Source organism: Lemur catta, chromosome 3 (genome assembly GCF_020740605.2).
Source record: "Lemur catta isolate mLemCat1 chromosome 3, mLemCat1.pri, whole genome shotgun sequence".
NCBI classification, from domain to species: domain Eukaryota; kingdom Metazoa; phylum Chordata; class Mammalia; order Primates; family Lemuridae; genus Lemur; species Lemur catta.
In genome coordinates this window covers 56323612-56340521 of record NC_059130.1, presented here as the reverse complement: position 1 = coordinate 56340521, position 16910 = coordinate 56323612, and the positions used below count along the sequence as shown (strand labels likewise).

Here is a 16910-nt window from a genome sequence, read left to right as displayed (position 1 = left end):
ACTCTAGCCCGGGCAACAAAGTGAGACTCTGTCTCAAAAAAAAAACCAAAAAAAACAGTAGCTTGTTTATATCAGCAGTAAAGAAGCCTAGAGAGCAAGTGGTGATGAAATCACAAAAGCCCTTTTCCACAGCTTGTTGAGAATTGAATATTTTTCCTTGCAAGAAGAGGTCCAAAGCCAGGAAGAAGTGGTAGACAGTTGGTGAAAGGTCTGATGAATATGGTAGATGACAGAGAGTTTCCAAGTCCAGCTTCTGTTGTTCAAGCAGCATTGTTTTTGCAACATGTGGTTGAATGTTGTCTTGTAAGAGGATTGGCCTGTCTCTATTAACCAATCTTGGCTGCTTAATCACAAGCAAACTCATTATTTTGTCCAAATGTTCACTGTAACTGACTAGATTTCATGAAGCTGTAGTGGATACTACCAGTGCTGGACCACAAAACAGACACCATTAGCTTTTTTTGATGAATATTCAGTTTTGGATGGTGTTTCAGCACTTTGTCTTTATCCAACGATTGTGTAGAATGCTTGTAATTGTCAAAAAGAATCCATTTTTCATCACACATAACAATATGGTGTAGAAATGGTTCACCTTTATGTTGTGACAGCAAAGAAAAACTTCTGGACGATTTCTCGTCTGGTGCTCATTTAATTCAGGTGTTACCCATCTATCCAGCTTCTGTACCTTGCTGATTTGTTTCAAATGGTACAATATTGTTGGAATAGGAACATCAAAACTTGCTGCTAATTCCCACATAGGTTGAGAGGGATTCACTTCCACTACAGCTTTCAGCTCATCATTATCCACCTTGGTTTCAGGTCACCCACGTGGCTCACTTTCAAGACTAAAATCACCAGAACAGAACTTCTCAAACCATCGACGTACTGCGTGTTCATTAGCCATGTCCTTCTCAAACACTTGGTTGATATTTCAAGCTGTCTGTGAGGCATCGGTTCCATGTCAGAACTCATACTCAGAAATAACACAAATTTTTGACTTATCCATCGTTTTACAACAATTGCTCTAAAAAAACACTTGGAAAGATAATCACAAGCCAATCCGTGTGTTTGAAAGAATGAGGATGTACCTTCACAATAAAAATAAAACAAGAAGTGTCAAAGTGAAATGTCAGAGATATCAACTGTCAAACTTAGTAGTTAAGGAAATCAGACATTTCATACTTAATAATCTAATAATTGTTATTTTCCAAACTTCTTAAAGCATATGAATCATATTGGCAAACTTACAGATGATCTAAGGGGAATAAAAACAGGTGTTGCTCCAGCCATTCTCACCATGGGCTCATAGCAGTCATAGAAAGGCACTATTATTATGACCTAAAATAAAAGCAAGTAAGAATATGACATATTATTATTTCATTTCATGAATATATTTAGTACCTACTGTGTACTAGATGTTGCAATGCAGCAATGAAAAAGGCAGGCTTTGCCTTCATGAAGCTAACATCCAAAGGGAAGAGACCTCGGAGATAAACTTTTCCAAGGAGTTTTAATTGGAGTCCTCGGTCTCGGAGGGAGATCTATCAGTGAGCTTACACCTGAAATTGTATATAAAATTTTATATGTGCAAAGGTAGATTTATCTGGGGAAAGGGGCCATCATACTTTCAAAAAGACGTTTTGGCCAAAATCATTAAGAATTTCTTTATATTTCAAATTAGAAAATAGAATCTAGAATATAAGTGATCTATCAGATAGTAACAGAAGCAGACTATAAGAAAAGAGAACATTGTAACGCTCTTTGTTATGAAGTGCTAATTTAAAAGCATTATCCAGGCCAGGTGCAGTGGCTCACGCCTATAATCACAGCATGTTGGGAGGCTGAGGTGGGAGGATTGACTGAAGCCAGGAGTTTGGGAGCAGCCTGGACAACATAGCAATACCCCATCTCTACCAAAAAAAAAAAAAGCAGCTGGGTGTGGTGGTGTGTGCCTATAGTCCTAGCTACTTGGGAGGCTGAGATGGGAGAACTGTTTGAGCATAGGAACTGGAGATTACAGTGAGCTATGATGACATCACTGCACTCTAGCTGGGGTGACAGCGTGACCCAGTCTCTAAAAAAGAGAAAAAATGACATCCTGAGAGTGAAGATGCTTCCCTCTTCTCAAAAGCATCCGCAAACAATGAGCAGATGCCGGGAGACTGGTTAGGATGCTATTCTTGTCTGGTGTCTACAGTTTCCCTCCAGATACCTCATATCCGGATTCTGTCTGTTTTCCTGGCCCCTTGAATATACTCTCGTCCCTTTGTCCCTCCATGTTCTCTCTCAGTCACTTTTGGCAGGGCTTTCAGGTCACTGGGCCCAACCAACCAGGGATTAGTTGGTCGTTTTCCCACCCCCAACACCTAATCTGCCAGCCTGACCTACCTCCCCTGACCCTTTGTGTTTCTATAAGGAGAGTTTGAACACATAATTTATAACCATCACATACATCCAATTTTTCTTCTACCTTTTAGAACCTAGCAATATTTCATGAAAATTTCATGCTATTACAGTTTTCATATTTATTATTTTAATGGCTATATGAGTCTATTGATTTCTAGCATAATTTCCTTATCTTTTGCTTATACCAATAACAGTGCTATGTTTATTTGTGAGGGTGTAGTGTCTTTATTTTCAAAAAATTTGCTGAATTCACACGATTCATCTCTAGATTAAAGGGTATAAACATTTTTATGGTTTTATATATGTGAATATATATATATAGCCAAATTGCTTTTGAAAAATCTGGTAACAACTTACAATTTTACAAGTCTACATTTAGTTGTCTCATTTAACTTTTTGTTGGTTAAATTTATGGCACCCAATTATTGTTTTAAATGTATACTTTTTACTGTTTGTATTTCTTAGAATGTAAATACTTGTTCAAAGTCTTTCTCATTGGAGTTATACATTCTAAAAGCCCATTTGTTTGCACTAGACCTTCAACTCAAACTGAGTGCCTACTAAGGACAATGTGGTATGGGGAGGGTAAAGCAATGAACAAAGAGTAGATCTTTCCCTCACATGGACTGTAAGGTCTTCAATCAGCTGTGAAGTTCTCAGGGACTAAGATGACCCATTTTTGTAACCTGAGTGGGAAGAAATATAGTGTCCAGAACAAAGTGAGAGCTCAATAAAGGAAAATAAACTGGGGAGATGGGCAGGAAAGTGGAAAGAATATACCTGATATGCTTTGCTTAATTTCTTTATTTTTATGATGGGAATAATTCCTCTCTTTTTTTTTTTGAAGTGTTTATTGAGCCCTCACTATTTAAGGTGCTGCCAATACAGCAATAAACAAGTTCTCCTGGAACTTACATCCTACTGGGAGAGACTTACAATGAATGAGAAAACAAGTAAGGAAATTAGATAATTTCAGATAGTAAAAAATGCTGTAAAGAAAATAAAATAGGCAAGTAGGATAGAAAGTGATGTGTGCTGTTTCAAAATATTAGGTGAGGTGATCAGGGAAGAAAGAAGAAAGGAAAGATACTCCAACAGAGCGCAGAGGCGGAAAACAACAAAGGCTTAGCAACAACAAAGCGTGAGACAAAACTCTGCACTACATTATAGGCGGAAAGGAGATTATGTACATGAAAGTGTGACTGTACTTCCTTAACAGATTTCCTTAAATAGCTTATTGTCTGGCATAGTAGAGGGAACTAGAGATGTAAAAGAATAACATAATACAAAGTAGAGAGTGGTAACTTTTATAAAAGTGGTACGATAAAGGGCTATGCGAGTTCAAAAAAAGTTAACAGTATGGATATAAATATTCATTCTACAGACCCAGCTTAAGCAACGCCTCTCTGGAGCTTTGCAGACCTACATTAGCACAGTTGATCACCTCTTCCTTTTGTCACTGCCATAAATGATACATCCTCCACTGCTGACTAACATACAACATTCCTCTTATTCTGCTTGGAAATCTATCTCCTTTACTGGACAGGGAACTCTTTCTGCATAGAAACCATCTTTTAATACATTAACTGCCATGTGAGTTATATTTAATTCAAGCTAGTTTTGAGCCTGGGGCCTTGTGAAGCAAAACCTGGGCAAAACTCTGCAGTTGGTTCGTGAAAATCTTAAGCTTACTGATGTTCTTACTATTACAATTAATACTGACAAATTAATTCTTAAAATGTGGTTTAAATGAATAGAAGTCAATAAATTTTGTTTTGCATTAAATTAGAAAGGATCGTTTTATTTTTGAAGTTTTTATTTTATTTTTGTAATAAAACACCATGGTCCCAAGGGAAAAATTTTTTTTCTAGTATGGTAGTCAATGTGTTAAAAATCTTCTCTCTAGTAGTTCCTAACATACAGGTGGTATTCAGTAATTTCTGAATAAATTAAAGAGGTCAAAAAATATTAAAGCAGGTGTATCAGAATGATAATGGAGAAAGGGGTAGAGATGACTGAGGTAGGTACCCAAGTTGGTCTGATATCACAGGAATAAAATGCAAAAATCATTTTTTCTTCTTGTTATGTTATATATCCCCACACTGTACTGCTAACATAATACTGGGCATAAAAGGCATTAATCAAATAATTGTTGATTGAGTTCAGATTAAAGGTTATTTTAGCAATGAAAACAAAAGATTCTTTTTCCCCTTAGTGCTGGCGCCCTCTATTTATTTTTAAATAGGCTACAAAAATAAGAAGATTAAACTACATGCAACAAAATGGATGAATCCAACAGGCATAATGATAAATGAAGGAAGTCAGACCCAAGAGTACATGTGGTATGATTCTATTTATATGAAGTAAAAGAGCAGTCAAAATGAACCTATGATGATACAAGACAGAAGACCAGTCACCTCTGGGAGAATACAGACTAGGAAGGGGGACAAAGGAGCCTTCTGGGGTGCTGGAAATGTACTATCTCTTCATCATACTATCTCTTATAGTTACATAGAAATTAATTCAGCTATACATTTAAGATTTGCCAACTTTACTGTATAAGCATTAGACTTCAAAAATAATTAAAAATAAGAGAAAACAATGTAAAATAAGTAAAAGTTTCAAAGGTGGGACAAATGATAATTATTAACATGGGTATTACGATAATGTTAATATACTCACTTCATCTCCCTCGTCAATTAAGGCTTGAATGGCACTAAAAAGAGATCCATATGCTCCTACTGTCACAAGGATTTCTTTATTTGGATCGATTTGATTTTGATAAAGCTTTCCATATAGGCAGGACAGAGCTTTCACAAGTGATGGATGGCCCTGTTGGATAAAAAATATAAGAAAAAACTTGAACTTGATTCTGGGAACTACTTCTTTGAGGTAATATGGCTGTAAAATATAAGAATTTTTAAAATTTGGGTTTGATGTTTACAATTATTCAAAGAAAATTTGTATTTTTTAATGGCAATAAACTAAAAAAAAAAAAATTCCTACATTCAGAGGGTTCCTACATGGGTGGTCATGACGACTTGCCAATGATTAAAACTTCCTACTAAATACAGAGTTTGGGAATATGTAACTTCAAAGTATTTGCTTTGAACTAAAAAGAACTCCTAGTATACTTAAATAATAGTGAATAAAACTGGATTTGTTTCTCAGTTAAAGTAAGTTAAAATACTGCATTAACTGCACATCCCCTGAATCTGCTCTTTCCAGTTGCTGGGGGGAAGGTTATGCCAACCAATGTACTGGGGAGAGAGGCCAAACACGAATTCACCAAACACACGCATGCATCTGTTGATGGGATAGCAACTGTTAGGAGGAAGCAAAACATTACTCACGTTGACAGCCAAGAGAGCAGTAGTAGTTTTCTAGGATAACTGCTTTCATAAGAGGAGTGAAGGGATTAGAAATGCACAACGTCTGAGACATGCAGGGAGTCTTAAAACCCTGGATTAGCTCTCCCTCAATTCCTCTCTTCTATGCTCTCTTCCCTTCCCTCCTTTTCTTTTTTTTCTTTCTTACCCCCCACCTTATTTTTATTGGTATTAAAGTCAATATTTCTTATTCTTTTCTGTCTAGCATCTACTTCCCCATTTTGCTTTGGGGAACTACCCTGATTTTCTGTCACTTGCAAATAACAGTGCAAATGTATGTAGGTCATGTACCTTTGTTTGAAGGCACTTTGGACACAGGAGGAATAAACTGGATCCCTTTGAATTTCACTATAATACCAGGTCTAACAAATTCGAGCAAAAGGTGATCCAAAAAGCAACTATAAACACGATACATGTTTCCTTAGAATGATAAGGGTTTGTGCTTTTTAAATTAAATTTTTAATTACAAAATTAAGTTATGCTTTATATAATAAGTAAAACTACGCAAAGATGCATAAAGAAAAAAATTACACTCTCTGCTTAATATTACTCCATTCCCATCCCCCTGAGGTGACAGATGTCCATAGTCTGGTGATAGTATAACACCATTCCCAGTGCTTATGCCAATATAGAAACACACATACATATAGGTACCTACATATTTACAAAAACTGGAAAATATGTAAATAATTGGGCATGTTTGTGTTCTAACGAAACTTTATTTACAAAATCAGAAGTGGGTCAAATTTGGCCTGTAGGCCATAGCTTGCCAAACCCTCCTATAGACTAATTTGGGGGAACCGACATATTAATAATATTTAGTCTTCCAACCCAGGAACATCATATATCACTCCATTTATTTGGGTATTGCTTAATTTCTCTCAAGTTATGTTTTGTAGTTTTCATTATACAGATCTTGCACATATTTTTTAAAATTTAGTCTTATATGATTCATGCTTTTGGATGCTATCATAAATGGTATTTTAAAAATTTACTTTCCAACTGTTTGTTTTTAATATGTAGAAATACAATTGATTTTGTATATTGGCCTTCTGTCCTGCAAACTTGCTCAATTCATTTATTAGCTATAGTAGTATAGTAGGTTTTCGTAGAACTCCTTAGGATATTCTACGTATGTGATTATGTTTTCTGCAAGTGAGAGTTTTAATTTTTTCTCTTTCTTCTCTATATATGTTTCCATTTCATAGGGCTTCGGTACATTGTTGAATAACAACGGTGAGAGTGGCATCCTTGCTGTGTTTCTAATTTTTCTACTTTATGTGGATTACAAGTGTAATCTCTAGGTTTCTCAGATTCCCTTTATCAGATTAAGAAATTTCCATTCTATTCCCAATTGGCTGAAAGTTTTTATTATAAATGAGGGCTGAATTTTGTCAAATGCATTTTCTGTATATACTTAGATGATCATACGATTTTTCTTTCATATTCTGTTAATATGCTGAACTTCAATAATTGATTTTTGAATATTAAACCAATCTTACATTCCTATGATAAACCTTACTTGGTCAGGATGTATGATGTTTCATATCTACAAACACATCTGGATTTGATTTGCTAAAATTTCGAGTGATTTTTGTTTTTATGTTCTTGAATGATATTTGAATTTTCTTCACCTCTTTGTTTTTCTTTGGCTGGCTTTTTTATCAGGATACCACTGGTCTCATAAAATTAGTTGGGAAGTTTTTCATCTTGCTCTATTTTCTGAACACATTTGGAGAGAAATGGTATTACTTCTTCCTGAAATGCTTGATAGAATTCACCAATAAGTCATCTGGGTATCAAGGTTTGCTTGTAAGAGATTTTAATTACAAATTCATTTTCTTTCTTTGACATGGGGCTAGTCAGGTTTTCATTTCTCCTTGTGTCAGTTTTGGTAATTTTTATCTTTTAAATAATTTATTCATTTCATCCAAGTTGTCAATGTATTGATATAAAATTACTCCTAATATTATCTTATTATTGCTTTAGTGTCTCTATGATCTGTAATGGTATTCCTTCTTTCATTCTTTATATAGTACTTTGTGTTTTTCTTTTTATATTGATCAATCTAGCTAAAACTTTTATTTCTTGATCTTTTCAAAGAATCAGCTTTTGGTTTCATTAATTTTATCTATTGCTTGTTCATTTCTAGCCTTTCATTATGGACTTGAATAGGCCGGGGAGGAAGCTATGTGGAGTATCTGAGATGTGGGTCTGTAGGGTGAGCCAGGGAGTCAGAGTCTACGGAAAGCAGGGATTCCCACCAGTGTCAAACCCTGGGACACACATCAGTCTCACCGCTTTTCCCTGTGCTCTCATTCCCAAAGCAAAGCCCTTTGTTGGATTTTTATAGTTAGACTACTATAAATGACAAAAAGTGAATAGGCTTCCTCTTATACCCCTCCCCCATTTTCTACATTATCATTAAAAGGAAAAGACATGCTCAGATGTATGATAATTGGATGGCTTGAGGCATAACAGATCTAAGTCTGTTAACAGATACATAAGATATAGTTCAAAGGTACATCTATATCTAAGAAGTCTCTGGATATCCTAGGCATTTCATCACAGAAGGATGGGAGTTGAGTTAGGGTAGAGAGGAAGAAAGTAACTAGTTGGAAATAGAGCATATTAATTAAGGGGTCAGTGCTAAGGCTGCTTAAGTGTTAACAAGATGGAAAAGACATGTCTCAAGAGAATATTATTCCTTCCCTTTCTCCCATAGGAGCCCATGTTGGAACAACAGTAAAGTAAGGGCCAAACAGAACTACGGAGGGGCTGGAAGTAGGGGAAGGCTCATCTAGCACATAAGGGCAAGGGCAGGAGTTCCTGTGGTTACCAGGTTGGGACAGTGGATCCTAGAAAGTCTATTACACATAAGTGATAGAAGTGCACACACAATACAATATAAAATACAAGCTCGTGCCCCAAAAAGTTCTGTTATACTTACAAAGCCCCGGGTATACTGATTCAGGCTATCAATGGCTGCAATCTTTGATAATTTTTCTTTTACATATACGGGAGGGGATATATCGGGAAGTCCTTGGCCAAGATTCACAACAGAAGGGTCTGCAGCCAACTTGGTAAATTCAATCCTAAGATGAAAAAAAAAATACTGATATTAATAATGATGATAATTACAAAATTTGCTTTTTACTTCTCATTACCTATAGTCTTATTACAAAATTGAAAAATAAGACCTAGCTTAGTCTTATGAATTAAAAAACGTGAGTTCCCAACAAAAATTTTACCACCCATGAGTTTACCTAATAAAATGATGGCTGAAGTAATGAACTTCATGCTCCATACAAACCTCAGTTCCATGCTATCCATATTTTAACCATATGTAATATATCTATATCTATATATTTTTTCTCAACTTAGGTGCTGCTAGGTTGGCTTAGCAACTGTTAGAGAATAGAACTAATAAGAAAAGTTCATGGATTAGAAGGTAAGTTCCATGAGGGCATCAACCACATTTGTCTTTTTCTCTGCCAGGTGTGCAGTGCCTAGCACTGGACTTGGCACACTTGCTAAATGAATAATTCAGCATATTGATTGCTAAAGTCTTTCCATTTCCACCTAATGGATATATTAAATGAGCGGCTTTATTTATAGACTATGGATGAGTCTAAAAATTCCCAACTACGGATACAAAAATATGTAGGAAAACCTGACCAAATTATTATTGTTTATTCTAAGATACTCACCACACGTTACTGTCAAGGCCTTCAATTCGTTTTGCATTTGTGAATTTCAAAGACATTTTCTGAAAGGTATAAATATTAAAAGAATTTTAATTACTTTAATAAAAACTCAAAACTTCCAGTAAATCATGAGTAACTCTTCCTTTTCCTTATTGCCACCAGGTAAATAATAGTTCCGTAAAGATAAATTCTAGACTCCAGTACAAAATTCTGAAGAAGAATCCATCTCCCACCTACTGCCTGAAGGAATGCTTTTTAAAATGAATTATATTTTACTTATTTCTATTTTTTTATAAATATAGTTTATTGATTAGTTGCAGAGTATTGCTAAAAGAGTATGCATTCTTCTTCTTAGAATCACTCTTTTGTGATCTCCTTATATAGGGTAGGCAGTTGTCTGATCTTGGTTCTTGGTGTGCTCTTGGCCGAAGAATGACCAGATACACCCAAAGCAAGGCAAGCATGAAACGAAGTTTATTGAAGAAGGGCAAGATAGGTTTACAGAGCAAGAGTAAGATATATTCACCACAATGAACAGGCCCCCATCATAACAAATTCATCTTCTCACCTACAGACAAAAAGTATCATCCTAGCCTAAAAAGCTAATCAATTCAAAAGCCTGAAATGTACTAAAAAGAACAATAATAATGCTAAAAAAAGAAAAGAAATTTTGAGCCATGCTCTGAAGATCACTTTAGGTGAGATGTATTAAGTAAGTTCCTTGTATGGCATACAGGAAGCAGTCAACAATGGTTTTAAAACTATTCAATAAGGGGTCTCAAATAATAATAGCTAACACTGAGTACTGAGTATATGCTAGGTACTGTTCTGAGTACTTTACATAATTAACTCATTAACTTATATTCCCAATATCTCTATGTAGTAGTTCTATCATGAGCTACAATTTACATACGAGGAAAGCGAGGTAAAGAGAGGGTAAGATCACACAACTTTTCACATATGCTCAAATTTATAAAGGCTAGTAACATTTAAACACAAACTGGTTTAAAGCAGGATTTGAACCCAGACAGTCTGACTCCAGAATAACACCTTCTAAAAAGATTACTGGAATGCTGCCTCTTAAAAGTATATTAGAAAGTTAGATTAGCTCTACTTACACCAAGTAAGCTAAGGCTGTGCTAGAAAAATATTAGAAGTTAAAATAATCACATAGCATATAATTTTTTTAGTTCTTTAGATTCTAAATAAAATTAAGTTTATACTGTCTCTCAAAAGTATTGGTGGAAATAAAAAAAGTGATTGACAGCATTTTTGCAAAGAATTTTCTAACAGAATATTAAAGTAATTTTAATTCAATCTGGGAGGAAGATAATGATAATGATTATTAAATAGACCATTGTTCTCATTCTATTCCCAATAATGGGACCAAGAATAAAACCTCTTTTTGTCTCATATTTTTAATCTTTGAAACTCCAGTGAAGCTAATCACATGAAAATTCCCCAGAGGTTAAAGCATCTTCTGGAATAGCATTATGATTAAGTACCCACCTGAACATGATGCTATTCTAGAGGCTACAACTGTAAAACTAAAAGGTGCCAGCATGATAGATTGAAACAGACATTTTAACAAATGCCCTTTGCTATCTCTAAAACAATGTTTAAAGCTTAATGATTCATTTAGTACGTGACCACAAACACGAAGGACAGAATCATATATGAGCATGCTGTGCTGTAATTAATACAAAGTCCATTTTTACTTAAAATTATTTAGATAATTGAGGTCAAAATGCATTTTCTGATTTAATTTTCCTTAAAACCTGTATCTAGACCAGCCTCTTCTCTCGCCGTTCTCCCTGCCTCCCCCTCCTGCCAACTCTATGCCCAACCATTCCATTTTCTCAACTAGTCCACATTGTCTCTCACTTCTGTAGCTTCATATGTGATCTTTCCTCAACCCAAATGGTCTTTCTACACCAATGTTTCTCAGTCTCTTTTTTATCACTGCCCCCCCATGAAGCCTTCTTAGACATGTTTTCCTAATCATCTCCCCACCCCTCAATTAAATGTTAAGGAATAAGATTTCATCAGCTACAATTGAGCTTTGGATGGCCACAAACCATTGTAATAAATACTTTGTTGAGAATGCATGTTCTCTACTCAGTCCAATCCCAGGTACCAGCCATACTGTCTCTGCACTTGGCTCACTCCTAGTCCACCTGCCGTCTACCGTCCTCACATTTGACTTCATTTCCTCTGGAAAGCCTTCTCTGATTCCACAAGTCAAGGTCAAGTGCTCCTGTGTGCTCCCACTATGTGCACTACAGTAAGTCCACACTTACCTGTGTTGATAGGTTCTTGGAAACTTTAAGCGAAACGACATATAATGAGACAATTTCACAAAGGATAATTGATACAAACAAGAGGTAAGTTCCTATGGCATATTTCTGGTCACAAAAACATCACCAAACTTCTAAATAAAGACTAAAACGCTTCTAATATTAAATATTGAAATAAACGTGAGCTGCACATACATTTAAGAAAGATTAATAAAAACAAATAAGATGACTATTTACCCAGTTATTCCAGTTAGGGCTGCAGGTGGCTGGAGCCCATCCTGGGAACCAGCCCTGGACAGGACATAGTCCCATCACAGGGTGCACTCACTCACACTCACCCCACACCTGATCAGACTGGGAAAATTTAGGTGCTCCTATTAACCCAATGTGCACATCTTTGGAACATGGGAGGAAACCGAGTACACCCGGAGCAAACCCACGCAGACACCAGGAGACTGTACAAACTCCACACAGACAGTGACTCTGGCTGGGAATCAATTTTTTTTTTTCACATCAACATTATAATGAAATGTTATCTGAGGACCTGCTGTACTTCCCAGCCTGTTTTACATAATATTATAATCTTCTGTTTGTCTGCATCTTCCTTTAGACCATGAGAATAAGTTGTTCTCTGATGTGTGTCTTTATTACTCAGGGTTCTCCAGAGAAACAGAACCAACAGAACATGTGAGATGTTTATTTTAAGGACTTGGCTCATGTTATCACGAGGGCTGGAAAGTCTGAACTCTGCAGGGCAGGCGGCAGGCTGGAGACCTGGAAAGAACTTATGTTGCAGCTAGAGTCTGAAGGCAGAATTCCCTCTTCCTTGGGGGACCTCAATCTTATTTCTCCTAAGGGCTTCAACTGAATGAGGCCCACCCACATTATAGAGGGTAATCAGCTTTACTCAAAGTTCCACCGACTTAAATGTTAATCGCCATCTGAAATATACCTTAAAAGTAACACCTGAACTGGTGTTTAGCAAATATCTGGGTACCACGATCTAGTCAAGTTGAATTATCAGTGTCCAACACATAGCACTATGCCTAGCACAGGGCAAGTTTCCAACAAACATCTGACAAATGAGCGAAAAAAACCCACTCACATTAGGAGTGAAGTTACAGTGTCAGTTAATTGTGTCAGTCAGCTTAAGTGAATTTATCCTTCAGTAACAAATAACCCCAAAGTCTTGGTGACTTAAAATCATAAAGGTTTTCTTGTTCATGCTACATATCCACTGAAGTTCAGCTGTTGCTCTGTTCCATGTCATTGTCATTCTGAGACACAGGCTGATGAAACAGCCTCTATCTGGAATACATCTGTTTCATGGCAGAGGGAAAAAGCTCTCCAACGTTTGCTGGGAGGTACATACATCACTTCTATTCATATGTTATTGGCCAAAGCAATTTTATGGCTAAGCCTCACATCAGTGGGGCAAGGAAATATAACTGTCTGGCCGGGAAGACCAGCAAATAATTATGAAAAATGTGGCAGAAATAAAGTCTGGTGGTATAAAGAGATAGGTGGCTGTTACAGGCTGCACTGTGTCCCTCCCAATTTCATATGTTGAAGTCCTAATTCCCAGGACCTCAGAATAGGGTCAGTGCAGACGGACTAGGTAAAGGCAAGGTCATTAGGGTGAGCCCTAATCCAATAAGACTGGTGTCCTTATAAAAAGGGGAAATTTGGACAGAGACAGACTCAGGGAGAACACCACGGGAAGATGAAGGCAGGGACTGGGGATGCCAAAGATTGCCAGGAAATCACGAGAAGATATGGGAAAGGTACAAAACACTCTCCCCTGTAACCCTCAGAAGGAACCAACCTTGCTGATACTTTGATCTCAGGTTTTTATGCTCCAAAACTGTGAGGGAATAAATTGCTGTTGTTTAAGCCACCTAGTTTGTGGTGCTTTGCGAAGGCAACCTGAGGAAACTAATACAGTGGTATAAGTTTGCGATATATCCCACAATGTCCAAAGACAACAAGATTCAGCAGTAGACGGAAATGCTCACTGTCTAAGAATTGCTGTCCAGAGTAGATCCAGTATCAGGAAATTAAAACAAACCTGGAATGCTATGGGGAATGAGGCATGAGCCCCAGGTATATGAGAGAACATCTATAAGACTTGTATAATTTCTGGACCAGCCAATCCTGTGAGATGACTTTTGCTACCAGGTAGATATGCTATCATAGTGATACTGTCTGTCATAATTATACTGTACTGCCATGTAATTACTATTAGGTACAGGGTCTTGCTGAGTGCAGCAGTGTGATCACAGCTCACTGTAACCTCGAACTCCTGGACTCAAGTGATCCTCCCACCTCAGCCTCCTGAGTAGCTAGGGCTATAGGCAGGTACCACCGTGCCTGGCTAATTTTTAAACTTTTTTTGTAGAGAAGGAGATCTTGCTATACTGCCCAGGGTGGTCTTGAACTCCTGGGCACAAGATATCCTCCTGTATCAGCTTCCCAAATTGCTGGGATTACAGGTGAGCTACGACGCCAGGCCTATACTATGTTATTAGTGCAAAACTGCTAGTGAAATCATAAGCAGCACCTTTAATCTTTCTTTAACTTGTAGCTAAAACTGCAGTTGTACACATTGACCACCAGGTGGCGCTATTGACAAAGATAAAGAAAAGATTAACCCATCTTTAAAACGTTTACTGCAAATGTGCAGGAACAAGCAAAGTTTGCAAAGATGAAAAAAAATTACCAATGATTCTGAGACCTTAGCATCTCAAAGTTTCCATTGTGTATATTTAGAGGACTTTTCCTATAAAACCTGCAGGTAGGTGGGATGGGACAGGTGTGGAAAAAGTCTTCCCAAATGGCTAGCTAAAGCTGGGGAAATCAAAGCTGTTGATATCTGCGTTGTACTGGCTGTGAATCAAGTCATCATCCAGAGAAGCCAAGGTCACAGCAAAAAAGAATGAATATTAATGATAACAACAATATTAATAATAAGTGCAAAAAAAGGCCAGAAGTAGAAACAGCAAAGCTAATGGCTGGAGAAGTGAAAACAGTAAGAATCAGGGTTGTCTCGGTGGGTACAGTGTGTGTTGCTCCAGTGATGGATGCACTGAAGGCCCTCACTTCACCACAGTGCAACACATCAATGCTGCAAAAGTGCACCTGTACCCCATGAGTATATAAAAATAAAAAATAAATTTTAAAAAATCAGGCTTGAGAATCAGATGAACATAAGCACTCCAGGACTAGGAAGGGGCAGACAGTGAGCACCATGCATAATAGGCACTCCTTTCCTGTGATGCCTGGCTCCTGGGGTGGCCAAAACAGTTGCTCTCCTAGGCATTTATAGTTGCAATCATGTGTAATTTTTAAAATATTTTTCATTGTCTCTGAACAGAGTACTGTATCTTAAGCATTTTATGAATTTTCTTAGTCATCATAAAATTTTCACTTTTAATTATTAGGTATATTTGAAGTTGTTTATGCATCATACTTTATTCATTACTTTACTGATTGGTGGGCATTTGTTATTTCCAGTGTTTGCAATTGTAGGTAAGGTATACTGTCCATTTAATTATATGGTCTCTGCTGCTTCCCTTAGTTTTAAAGTTTGATGTGGAGGGTGAGTGTCCTAACAAAACTATTCATTATCACAATAAAGATAAGAAATATCCTCAATATTATAGTCATCTAGTTCTATCTAAACTAACCAAACACATTAACTTTTGATTTATGCTTATGGAAGCTTTATTTTATATATATGACACACACACAATCATGTGTTGCATAATGACATTTTGGTCAATGACAGAACACATATATGATGGTGATCCCATAAGATTATGGTAAAACTGAAAAATTCCTATTGCCTAGTGATGTCTAGCGGTCATAACATCATGGCACATGCATTACTCATGTTTGTGGCAATGCTGGCGGAAACAAACCTACTGCACTTCTACTCATGTAAAAGTATAGCACATACAATTATGCACAGCACATAATACTTGGTAATCCTAATAAATGACTTCCTGGTTTGTGTATTTATTCTATTATACTTTTTATATTTAGAGTATACTCCTTCTACTTATTAAAAAAAGTTACCTGTAAAACAGCCTCCAGCAAGTCCTTCCAAACATATTCCAGAAGAAGGTATTGTTATCATAAGAGATGACAGCTCCATGTGTGTTATTGCCCTGAACACCTTCCACAGGGACAAGATGTAGAGCTGGAAGACGTTGATATTGATAATCCTGATTCTGTCTAAGCCTAGGCTAATGTGTATGTTTGTATCTTAGTTTTTAACAAAGAAGTTTAAAAAGTAAAAAAAAAAAAAAAAATTTAAAAGAAAAAGCTTATAGAATAAGGACATAAAGAAAGTTTTGGCATAAAAATATTTTGTACAATTTGTGTTTTATGCTAAGTGTTACTACAAAAGAGTCAATGAATTTAAAAAATTAAACATTTTTAAGGTAAAAAAAGTTACAGTAGGCTAAGATTAATTTATTATTCAAGAAAAAAAATTTATAAATTTAGGGTAGCCTAAGCGTACAGTGTTTATAAAGTCTATGGTAGTGTACAGTAATGTCTTAGGCCTTCACATGTACTCACCACTCACTGACTAGCCCAAAGCAACTTCCATTCCTGCAAGAGCTCATTCATGGTAAGTACCCTGCACAGGTGTATCATTTTTTATCTTTTATATTGTATTTTTACTGTACCTTTTTTATGTTTAGATGCATAAATACTTACCATTGTTACAGTTACCCACAGTATTCAGTACAGTAACATGCTGTACAAGTTTATAGCCCAGGAGCAATGGGCTATAGCAGGGGTGGGGAACCTGCTGCCTCAAGGCCACATGTGGCCTTCTAGGTCCTTAAGTGTGGCCTTTTGAATGAATCCAAATTTTATGAACAAATCCTTTTATTTTTATTAATACATTTTTGTTTATCTTTTTATATTTTATTTTATTTTTAAAATGAACATATTTAAAATACCAAAGAACAAAATAAGTCTCAATGACATAATCCTCCCAGATTGACCAGCACAATTAGAACATTAGTAAGCCATAAGGGCTAAATTGACAGGTGTTCCGCTCGTGATTTAGTTCTAACTTTTCCCACCTGACTGGCACC

General features: G+C 36.4%; 1 protein-coding gene across 3 annotated transcripts in view; it reads right to left on the bottom strand.

The window, feature by feature from the left end:
* The window catches only part of KYAT3 (kynurenine aminotransferase 3), a 56205-nt gene that overhangs the window by 23527 nt on the left and 15768 nt on the right, over nucleotides 1–16910 (bottom strand). For all 3 annotated transcript variants that reach the window (XM_045547583.1, XM_045547585.1, XM_045547584.1), the window contains exons 3-6: nucleotides 9506–9564; nucleotides 8746–8890; nucleotides 5089–5238; nucleotides 1249–1338 (exon numbers count right to left, since the gene is read on the bottom strand). In XM_045547583.1, coding sequence (XP_045403539.1) covers nucleotides 1249–1338; nucleotides 5089–5238; nucleotides 8746–8890; nucleotides 9506–9564 — 444 coding nt within the window. The remainder of the gene's footprint in view (nucleotides 1–1248; nucleotides 1339–5088; nucleotides 5239–8745; nucleotides 8891–9505; nucleotides 9565–16910) is intronic.